General features: G+C 30.5%; 1 protein-coding gene across 1 annotated transcript; it reads right to left on the bottom strand.

Moving 5' to 3' along the window:
- Positions 1-528: 528 nt before the first annotated feature.
- On the bottom strand, positions 529-2,193 carry LOC108484238 (VQ motif-containing protein 9). The gene has a single exon (XM_017787957.2). It carries the CDS (start codon positions 1,903-1,905, stop codon positions 961-963), a length of 945 nt encoding a protein of 314 aa, XP_017643446.1. The 5' UTR covers positions 1,906-2,193; the 3' UTR covers positions 529-960.
- Positions 2,194-12,618: the final 10,425 nt, after the last annotated feature.

Raw genomic sequence — 12,618 nt, 5'->3', positions numbered from 1 at the left:
CGATTGGATACGGTACAGTGTATTCAGTTTACTTTTTGTCTCAAGCTACAATATCACTATAGTTTCTAATCTTACCATCACAGTTATTTTTACACTGATCGCAAATAAACATACCTCCCATCTAAACTCACCTATAAAAGAAATCTCGATCAAACTCACACATGATTGGATTTAAAATTGAGCCCTTAAAATTCCCAAAGTCTTTTCTTTGCCATTAAACCAAAACCTAGTTAACTTGATACCATTGATATGCACTACTAGTAGTCTAGTCATGTTTTTCGTATCTATAGTAGATGTTTCAATAACACGTGACATGTCATGTGTACCTCGTAATAATGTAAAAATTTCTTATTTTTAACCATAGAATTAGATAAAGTTTTGATCTAATACTCAAGAACTAATTTGCCCTTTCTTTAGTAGAATAGCAAAATGCAATCCGACACCGAGTTCGGGCAAAAATGATTAACTTTAATTTTAAATATATAGCTTCTATACAATACTCATACTCAAGCACATATCCGTATCCAATTTTCCTATCCTTACAACTCCTAAGCAAAAGTTATATAAATTACTTCAAATCTATGGATAAATCCACATAGGATGACTAAAACAGGAACAAGGAGCTAATCCAATTATTACCCAACAGGATTGTATACTTCATATACTATTCCACTATGGGCTAAAAGAAGATTAGCAGAAAAAAAGCATAAACAGCACCAAATATAGGCAGATGAACATAGTTTTAAAGTATCTGTTTTACATGACAAAGATTAAAGGGGAAAAAAAAAAAAAGAACCCAGAAACAAGCTTCTAATTCTAACTGACCAGGGTGAGATTTTTTTTTGTTTCTTTATCCAACCACTGGTAATTGAATAAAATTATCCATCAACCCTAACCATGTACAAAAAGCCTAAAACCTTATATATATAATTTTTTTCTTTTGAAGAACTTACCAATTTATTAAAGACTTCGCCATTTTGGGATGGGCACTGTTGGTGAAAGAGGGAATCCTAGTTGACCCGAATTTGGAGAAAATAGCAAGCTTGGGGAAAGTAAAGCATAGGGTGACCGTGGGGAATTCAAGCAGCCGAATGGTAGTGGTGATGATACCTGTGGCTGTTGTTGCGATGGCGGCGGCGGAGGTTGTTGTTGTTGTTGTGGGGCGGTCAAGTTGTTCCAACGGGGTGAAACGAGTGGGGCTAATGGTGGGAACCCAGTGAATTGTTTTGGGTTAGGATCAACAGAGGTGGATAAGGAGTTTTGTAGGCAACGCATATAGGCAGAGACAGGGGATTCCGCCGCCGCGAGTACAGTCGGGAGTGGTGGGAGTGGTGAAAGAGGGGCGGTAGCAGGTGGCCTTTGATTCATGAAGCTATTAACAGTAGGGCCACCGACGGGAGGGTTAGATTGAGAGCAACTGGAAGGGTTCATATTCATCATGGGAGAAGGACGATTACTAACATGCGGCAAAGGAGGAGGTCGGATCCTTTGAAGCCGAGAGCTTTGTGGTTTGGGCTGGTGGATTGGCTGCGGAGTAGAAAAGCGTTCGTGAGCCGGTGAACCGGTAAGTTTCTGCACCACATCCCTGAAGTCGTTTTTGTTGATGTTGTAAACAGGTGGCTGGTGTTGTTGAGCCTGGAGACCACTTTGGTTAGGATTCGGAGGCGGCGGTGGCGGAGGCGGAAGCTGAGCCTGTGTAAGATTCTGGGTCAGTTCAAAAGAAGACTTCCTGATGAGTGGACCAGCGGCGGAGGCAGCGACTGCGGCGGCGGTGGTGGAAGAAGAGGGTTTAGAAATCTTATGGGAAAGCTTGTTAAGGTGTTTAAGGTAATGATCTCTATTGTTAGCAGTGGAGCTATTGCTAGTAATGGAGGATTCACCAGAAGATTGACAGCTTTTATCCATTTTTAAACCCTTTTTTCTCTATCTGTCGTCTATGGATCTAACAAACGATTTGTATATGTAAGCAAAACAATAAGTGAGATTTTGCAGACACAAATGGGGGGTTTAAGGGTCGGCGAGTAGGGACAAAGGCAAAGAGATGAAGAGGGAGATAATGGAGGTTTCTTTCATTCATTTATGGAACCATAAAAGATGATAGGAATGATGAGTCTAAAAGACTTTCACCCCTAACCATTTTTAAGTGAAGAAAAGAATATTATGTCTTTATCTATGCCACAGTGCCATTTCCCAGCTTATTCACTGCCTTTCCCTTTTCTTAAGGGTTAATTGCATCCTTTATACCTTAAATTTACGGGCGTTTTAAGTTGATTGATATGCGATTCAAGAATTTAATCAAAGCATTTTAAAATTTAAGAAACTGTCAATTAAGTCTAGCTCGACCGAGAAGAAGTGAATTTAAGCATACTAAAATATATTATTATCTTATTTATGGGTGGAATCAAACATGGGAAAATTGCAAACTTTGTTGAAAAGAGAGGACTAATTGAATTTTATTGGGTGTTTGAAATTGAAGGCTCCTTAAATTGTGTAATTAATGGAGTGCTGATTTTTCCAACCAAGAAAAATAATTGCCCTTACTTTTCTTTCTCTTTGGTCTTGGAATTTACGGAATCTGGTCAAAGTTCCGTTTAAGATAGAATTTGAAACGGACCACCGTAAATTTTCAAATCCAATTTGGCCTTATTTCTTTATATAAGGTACTTCATTTGTGCTTTAAGACCCCCCAAAAACAAAGCTGCAAAAAGGGGTTTTTCAACATCCTCTGCCCACACAATCAGATCAATCTTTCACAATTTTCAGTGTAAGATTTTCCTTTCTTTCTCTTATTCAAAGTAACCCGGATTTAAAATTTAGGTTTATAATCACGATAAATACGATGATATTAAATCGAGTAATTTGGGACCGAGTTCCGGTTTAGGAGAAAATGAACAAAACTTGGATGGTAAAATGGGAATGGATGGGATTGATTGAAATTTGCATGGATTTGAAGAGTGGTGCAAAGTGTGAGGGATTTTTAAGTAACTATTTGAGTCAAAAGAAGGACTAAAATCACAACCAGAAATGCATTGCCCGTTAGCACAACTTGTGGTAAAAGGGAGACAAAGAATCTGAAACAATTATTAATATAATGTGGGACACTTTAGAGAGGCAAAGACTGGCCCATAACTCCATACTCTTTTGCTTATTCATTTGTTTTTGATTAAAGGATGTTACTGTTCCAAGTCACCCTCTTCTAACTTGTTAGCTATGCATTTAAGCCAAGGTTTTAAAAACTGAGTCGTGGGATCGGTTACACCGTCAATTTTCATTTCAATCGGTTTGATTGTTGATCTAAGGTCTAACTATTGCTTTTTTCTCAATTGTCAACTTTTACTAATTTTGAATGGTTGGATATGAGGTAGATTTAATTTATTTTTCATCTACTCTTTATATGTTTTTTTTATAAATTCAATTCTTCTATTTTCGAATTTAAAATTTTAGATCTAATTATTAATGTCATTATATATTTTTTGTTAAATTTACTTGTGTGGTATTTTGAAATTAAAAAGAATTCAATTTGTAATCATGTGACAAAAAACAATCTAATGTAATGGACCTCAATTTAATAGAAAATTTTAATATTGATAACACTTTTAAAATTCATATAAACATTTTAATCAGGATGAAATATTTAGACCAATCGATGACATTATAAAAATTGAGATATCAAATTATGCCAAAAATTAAAATGTAAAAATTAAATATCAAATTTGAATATAATAGAGGTACTAAAACTATTATCCTAAAATACATAAAAAAAAAACAATGGACGTGTATCATGTAGGAAGGCTTTCCTTTATATAATAGTAGCGTAGACATAAAAAAAATCAATTAAATTGAGTCTTAATTCATTTGGTTTGAATATTGGTGTTGAGTTTTAATTCATTTGGTTTAAATATTGGTGTTAATATCGGAAGATATAGATTTGAGTGTGTTAAAACGTATTATCCTCTTATATATGGGTTGATGAGAAGTTATGAGTAATTTTAAAAATTGTGTAAAAAAAAAATAGATATAATTGAAACCGGATTTGTTATTATTAAAATTTAAATGAAATGCGATACTAGAAAGCAACATATAGTTATGTCCGAATGTGAGACAAGTGTGGGCCTTAATCACCGTAAACTAAAGACAAAGAACATTAAACCTATAAGTATAATAATATATGGTAGTATTAAATTCACATGTCATGTTCTATTGTCTTTGCTTTAGAGTCTTTGACCACTTGTTTAACTTGTTCGCCCATTCCCCCTCAAGGCTGAACAGTCCTTTTCTACTCCTTTTTTTAAATATATTTAGTTTCTATCTAGAATGTCATAAAAATAATATCTAATAAATAATAAAATATATAGCTTAAAATTAATAATAATAATAATATATATATGTATGTAGTATGCACGGAATTAGAATAAAATAAAATAATTTAAATTATGAGAAAAAGAAATTTAAATTGTTAAATACATGTACTTTAATTACTTTTCAACTCGTATTGTCAATTTTTTTAGTACTTTAAAATGTTATAACTTATTTTGTATATAATAATATATTGGAAGCATTTCTTCAACCAAGTTTGTGCTAGGTTAGCTCGTAACATCAACCAAATTGGGGGTTTAAAGTTAGTAGTGATATAACGATGTGGGTGAAAAAAATTTTAGTGTAGAAGTAGGATAAATTATATCAAAATCAAAATAAAGTTTTGATTTAAGTGGTAAAATGGAGGTTTTATTGTTGTTGGTGTCATAGGTTCAAATATCATTATTTTTGAGTTTTTTAATTGATTTTATAAAAGGATAAAAAGAAAAGAGTATCACCATAATAATATAATTTATTTTGTATATGTAAAAATGACGGGGTACTTGCTTGGTAAACAGAAACTGTGGGTAAAATGGTGTTTGGAATTGTGGCTACAATTTCAACCATGAAACAAAAAGTGTGAAAACAATAAAAAGAACACTAAGATTGTTTACGCAGATTGACCTCAATCTACGTCTACAGGGCGTTGCCCAAAGCAATGATTTACTATATTTCTCATAGTACAACCAATCATTTAAGTCCTAACACTGATCTAACACTCACCAATTTAGCGGCCTCATTGTTATACTGTAACACCCTCTAACCCTTATCCGTCCCCAGAACAGGATTATGGGATATTACCAGTCAATACAGTTCAATTACGGACATTAATTAAAATAATTGTTTACACTTATCCTAAATTTAACATATCGTCCCTTTAATGGGCCCTCGAAGTCCAATATGAACAGTAAAATCAATTCTAGACTAATTTAAAATCACTACGAATTTTTCTCAAAATTTCAAAATTTCCCTATTGAATAGTACCCACACGCCCGTGTGGTCTAGGGGACACGCCCGTGTTCTTTACCCGTGTAACTCTCTGACTTATAACTTATGAACAAATTAGTTTCACACGGCCAAGACACACGCCGGTGTGCCAGGCCGTGTGGACTCAAAATGAGTCTTACAATTCAAGTTTACCAACCTTGCAAATCATAAACCACAACCAATTCAATTTCTAAACTTTTAACATGTTATATAATCAACCATAATTATTTGTAGCAATATTTACAATAATATCTCAAAATGACCACTTTTAACATCAAAGGTACACGCCATTTCTCAAAGGAAAGTACTTTACCACTTTGAGTTCAGGATCGGCTTGGATGCTGAGTCGTTAATCACTTTCATATCTAACCTACTTAAGTTTCAAGTTTTAAAATCCCTATTTCTCCCTTTTCTTTTTTTTTCTTCTTTTCTCCCTGTTCGTTTCAACCTATTCTGTTTCTTTCTTTCTTTGTTTTGTTTCATTTTATTTTACTTTATTTCATATATATATATTAGAAATATAATATAATAATATTTAATTTATAAATATCTTTTACTTAAATTATAAAAAATATTTTATTTTGTTACAATTGTATTTATATATATGTTTTACACATGTACTATTCCATCATCATACATTTGTCACATTTTTATTTATTCATCCTATAAAAATCTCATAATATAATTAATATAAATTATAATTTATTTTAATAACAAGTATAAATACTACAATTGTACACATATATTTTTATACATTTGTACAATATCAATACCATACAATTGTCATACTTTTCAATTTATTTACTAATAAAAATCTCCTAATATAATTATTTAATTAGTAATTATCTTTTACATAATTTTAAGTAAATAAATAAATATAATACAAATGTATATATTCACATTATTACAAGTGTTACTATCTAATTTATTCTTTACACAAAATCTCACAATTTAATTATTTTATCTAATTAATATCTTTTACTAATTAAATAAAATATCACAAATGTACTTATATTAAATCACTACCATACATTTGTCTTTATTTAACTTATTTCATAATATAATAATAATTAATATAATTTATAAATTGATTTAAAACCTTAAACATATAAAATTCTAATAAAAATCTTAGATTTTTACTTCATATGCCGCCTCAACTTATGCTAAATGGCATATTTCCCATTTTAGTCCTTTTTACTTTCTATTAATCTATAATTCAACTTTTACTCCTTATTCAATTTAGTCTTTTTTCCTAATTACCCTTAATTCATCTATCCACAATCTAATTAACCTCATAATTAACTTCGTAAATATTTCTAATAAATATTTTCGGACCTATTTTTTAAAAATGGAGACCCGAAAATACACTTTTTCGATAACCGTAAAATTCGAGTCGTTACATATACAAAGGCTAGATCACTCTTCCACTAAGCCTCCCCCTAGAAAGCTTAGTTTTGCAACTCGAGAGACTCTCTTGATTGCTTACAAAAATAATGTTGCGCACAAACTTTCCTAACTTGAACAAATTTGTGCTTTATCAAACTCTCAAAACTCTCAGGTGCTTTTAACCTAAGCAAAACTTAAGTTTATATACTACTTGAGTTTTATTTACATTAGAATTATAATATAATCACTTCTCCATAAAGATGGCTAAAAATCAGTACAAGATACTACTTCCATATGAGTTTTGATTTAATCCAATGCCTTTAAAACATGGAAAGTAACTTTCGTTATTCAACAAGTAATCTCCATTGGGTTGTAAGAAACCAATCTTCAAGTCTTCAATTTCAACTCAATTGGTCTTCAAGTTATGAGCTTTACATGTCCAAATATCTTTAAAATAAATAGCACAATGCTTTTGTACTAAAATCTGTTAACTCTTTAAAACATGCAAGTTAGGCAATGAAACAATTCTTTAAATTGTGGCCACTGTTTCAGCCACAGAAGCAAACTTGCCTCTAAATATGTCAACAATCTCCTTCTTTGGAAATTTTTGAACAAAACATATATAGGGAAAATAAAATCATCACAATTACATACTCTTCTTCTAAGTAATTCCCTTTAATCAAGCACTCTCATCTTCATTAAGGTAAGCATTAAGAACAAGCTTGTTAACATGATCCAAACATACAAGGTTAGGATTATAATATTACTAGATTGAGTGAACATTGAGGTAAAGAATTATCATAGAAAATTATCGAGAATTAGAACCCTAAGTTTGTGGTTATTGTTGCTACTACCATTATCATCACATCACAATTACTCCCCCTTTTTGTTCGAGGATTGCCAAAGGATCACCGAAACTGCTTAGCCAAAATATCTAGCGTATTGGCCAATAGCTTATTGTTGTGAGCTTTGAGATCCTTGATCTGCCTCTCATTGACATTAATCTCATCAGAAAGCAACTTGAGGATCCTTTAATCAACAATAGTTGATGTGTTTGAGCAACCATGAACTGTGTTTGTATTTGTGCCAACAATTTTAGGCAATGTTATCTCTTCAGTAGGTCCTACTTCTTGCACATTCCAAAGGTTCAAGGAAGCATGTGTACCTTCTAACCACTTATGGGTGAACTTCATCTCAAGAGGAATCTTCTCATACTTCTCAGTGGCCTTGACAATCTTGTCATTTTACAAGTATAGTATTTGAAATATAATAGATAGATAAGGGAAACTAAGCTTATTGTATACCTTCTCAGCATGTTTACATATTTTAGTGAATATTAAGTCTCCAATATCAAACTGAATCCTAACTCCCACCTTCTTTAATAGGGTGGCCATATTCTTTGTCACATTTTCCCTCTAGTTGTTGAGAAGCCAATTCTTTGTGGCTATGGCATATAAGGCAATGTATACTGGTTCTAAGGCAGATGAGTGTAGTTTAGAACCAATAGGCTAGGTAAGATGGATTCCATTTATGATTTGAGCAACAATAGTGCTCTCTGATTCCCAAACTCCACATCCTTGGTACAAATGTGGTGTAATAAGTGTTTAATATGTGCAAAGTTAAACCTGTACCATCTTCCTTACACATAAACCATGAGATGTAACTTACTGGTGGGGTCATTTATACTTTGCAACAGGTTGACGTGGAACTTAAGTACTATCTTCTTAACATAGGGTTTGACAAACTAGGCAAATATTAACAAATCTTTTTTTCTCCATGATTGAGTCAATGGCATGATCACCAAAAATTCTTTCATCAATGTTTTGCTCCTTTATGATGTTGTTCTTGGTAAGGAAGGCATATCTTTTGGCACTAGCAGCGGTGATGAAGACTCGATCATAGGTTTGAAGCAACTCCTCTTTATATTACTTTATTTCTTTCTCTGAAAGCTTTATAGGGTCTGTATCTCTCAAACTTTTGTAAAGAGAGGCACATTAGACCTTTTTATTCTTATAGATGGCTTAAAGTAAGAGTAAATTGATAAAATCAAAGAAGAATTTAAGCAAAAGAGTAAATTAGTTAAATGTTGTTAATAAACTTTAAACATTACTATATATGGCTAAAAGCAAAAGTTAATGTCATGAACTAAATGTCTTGTAACTAAAAGAAATTAAAATAAGGTATATGAATATGTAAGCAAAAGAGAATTTCACATGATAATGAACTTTAATAATGTGTGGCCTAGTGAACTTACCTTAAACGATATTAAAGAAATTGATGATTTAAGCATGTTATAATTCAAATAAATGAAAATGATGTATATGGATCACTTAAAGATTAACGACTATAATTGGGAAATGTGAAAGAATATGTCAAGATACTATGGACTCCACTTAAGAGTCTTGAATAGATATTTTCATTAAATGAATTAGTTAACAAACTGTTAATGTGTAAGTTGAGCCCTTACACTTTGGTAAATCAAAATGAAATAACGAATAATATTAAAATGTGGCTTGAATGAAACTAACATGAAATCCATAAGATGCGTTCAACACTAATAAGAACTAAGATATGTAAGTTTATCCTTGGCTACTTAAGCTCACACGTAGGTTGGACTTACCTTGAAATACTAGTGTTGGTTTGGGAGTATAGCATCATCCATTGTGCTTCCAAGGTTGCAATTCAAATGTTTAAATACCATTTCTATTTGATTATTAGCATGTTTAAAAAGACTTAGATTACTCAAGCAATTGTCAAGTTAAATGATTAACTTAAGCCTTTTTTGCATTTCTCTTATTGTTTTAGATGTGTTCATGCTAAGTTTTTAAGCATAAATGAGTTTAACTTTTGATTTACAATGACATAATTTATGTTGGAATGATATGGTGATGTTTGGGATATGTTTTGGAGTGATTTTTAAGTGTTTTGGGCAAACTCAGTGAGTCATGTTGTGACCTCAGTGCCCGACGTCATGACTTCTCTTTTATCAAGTTGCAACCCCATTAACTCAGTCAGACACGTCATGACGTCAAATATTCTTCATTGCGACATTACGCTTGTTTCAACATTCACCATTTGAAATCATTTTGACCTTTCGGAGCTCATTTTGAGTTCTGATCACCTTCGATTAACTACGAATAAATCATAAATGATTTTAAGTTGTTTTTAAAACTTTAAATCTTGTCTGAAACATATTTTAATTATTTTATAAAAATATTTTTAACTTTCAATTCTTAAATAATCCAAGATTTCTTACTCATACATGCTTCGGTGGCATCTCCGATCCGTACCGATCGTTTGAAACAAGTAAGAGGTGTTACAAACTAAAATTATAAAACTAAGGAAAAGGTTAATTGCGGGAATGAATTTTAAATTGATTCTCAAATTTTAAAATATTGTTAATTGAGTTTTTAAAATATAATATCATATCAATAAACTCTTTTTGTTAGCTGAGTCAACAGTTTGAGCATCAAATTTTAGTTCCGATATAACATGAGGTATCTTTAAAACATGTGAGTTAAATTTTAAACACATTTATACTTACTGTATAAACAATTTGGATCTAACATGTCAAAACACAGATAGTGCCATTAAATTTCAAACATGACTACTTTTTAACACGTCAAAATCTAATTATTCATGTGATAGATATACCATACACATACACCTAAACTTTGATCGATATCTTTTAATTACACCTAAAATTTGATCGATGTCCTTTAATAATACAAAAATTAATGACTAAGGTCACAAAAAAAAAACTTAATTGATATAATATTACCCGTCCTTTATTTTTAATATTGTATAAAAAAAAACTCAATTAAATCTTAACAACTAATATAAAATTTGGATAATAATTTAACCACAACAATTAATGCCAAAAAGAAACGATAAAAGATGGAGCCCGAATTCGATAGGGACAAATTACTTTAAATCCTATTGTTGTTCACGTGTAAACTAATTTGGGAGCTTGACTTGGTCATAGTCACCTATGCCTTTGTCTATTTGAGCCTAACAAGTTTCGACACATATTTTATGTTATCTTTAAAAATTAATGAATAAATAAAATTATTTTTTAAAGCCCCCATTAAATTATTTCTACTAGAATCTATCATGGTAAAAGTATCTTAAGTCCTTGCTATAAGAGTCGGATTACATTTTATCTTCTCTATTAAAAAAATAACAAATTAATGTCTAAATATTAGATTAAAGAATAAACGGGTCCTCTTAGTAATATTTCCATTCATTTTGTTGTTAAAATTAATCCCTACATGTTAGTATTAGTTTTAACAGAAGAAATTTTGAATAAAAGGAATAATTTGCTTTTTATTTAATGCATGAGGACTAATTTACTTTTTTTAAATAAATAGAGTAAAATGTAATCACTCATAATACGTAACTTTCATGATACTTTTATTATCTATCACACTAACAAAACTTAAAAAGTTAGAAAAGTATTTTTTTAAATTTATTTTTTAGGTGTAGGTATTTGTAGGACAACTATTTAATAAATAAGCCGTGGAATTTGTTAAACTAAAAATAAAAATAAATAAGATACATAATTTTTAAAATTTTAATTATAAAGTTAAAAATTTTCAACCACAATGTATCGTGCGTTATTATTTTTATATTTTAGATTAAATAGCATGATATATTTTGTGAATTTATTAAAACAATTAGAATTTTTAATTAATTTTTTTAAAAATATTTTTATAATTTTATAAATTGAATTCACATCCGTAATTCCAAATCAATATAGATATAAAGAAGAGGTGGACTATAGTCCTCACGGGTCACTATTGGGCCATGTGGGCTCTCCAGGATGGGTCTAGCTGTGAAAGTAATAGATGTGCACCAAACCCACCACGCTTTTGATGCTTATCTTACAACTACCAATATTTTATGTTGAACATTGACTTTTTCTATCTTAATATATTTTATGATAATAACAGATTAATTATACCAAAATTATTCCCTTCTAAAAATAAATAATACCAAATATATTAATATCATCAAAATATTAAAATTATTGAGGCCGAGTTGTAAGGCATCATAGATAGATTAACGCTTTTTTTGAAGTGGAGTTATGACAGTGTGATAATTCAGACTGATAGTATCGAGGTAGTCCTAACAATTCAATATTTTTTTTATCAAGAATAAAACATCAGATCATTCGACATATTCTTAAAGAAGACAAAAGAAAAATTGATGGATCAAAGAGAAAATATTTTTAAATGTTTGAGGTTTCCCTTTAAAGATTTAGTTTTATTTTAACGAAGTTGTTTCAAATTTTTTTTTTTGTATTTTCACAGAAAAAAAAAGAGTGAAATCCAACATTAATTGAGTCAAACTTTCTATTTGGACCTATTCAATTAGTTGATTGAGCTAAAAATAGTTTTATATTTAATTTGATGGTATCAATTTTTATACAAAATCAAGAATTAAAATTTTAAATCCTATCATATACAATAAAAAGTTTAGTGGTATAAAAATATTCAAATTCATATTATTTTCCGTGTTCCTTTAAATTTTAATTTTATTAAAATGTTTATCAATTCAACAATTTTTTAAGATGTTTGGTATAAAGAAAATGATCACTGTTCGCCAATAAGGCCTTAGTTTAGTTAGTAAAGGTGGAGGCTTTAAGTCTTGAGTATTTAGATTCAAGACTTATCATGTGTAATTATTACGTGTGTAACAACTCGATAGTCACGAGTGTCGAAAAATATATTTTTGAGACTCTGTTTTCGTAAATTAGACTTGTAAATATTTTTTAGAAATATTTATGAAGTTAGTTGTATTGTTGATTAGGTTTTGGTTAAGTAAATTTACATGAATTAAGAGTAATTAGGTAAAAGGACTAAATTGTATAAAGGGTAAAAATTGAAT

This window comes from Gossypium arboreum, chromosome 6 (genome assembly GCF_025698485.1).
Source record: "Gossypium arboreum isolate Shixiya-1 chromosome 6, ASM2569848v2, whole genome shotgun sequence".
Lineage (NCBI taxonomy): Eukaryota > Viridiplantae > Streptophyta > Magnoliopsida > Malvales > Malvaceae > Gossypium > Gossypium arboreum.
This window is presented reverse-complemented; position numbering and strand designations above follow the sequence as displayed.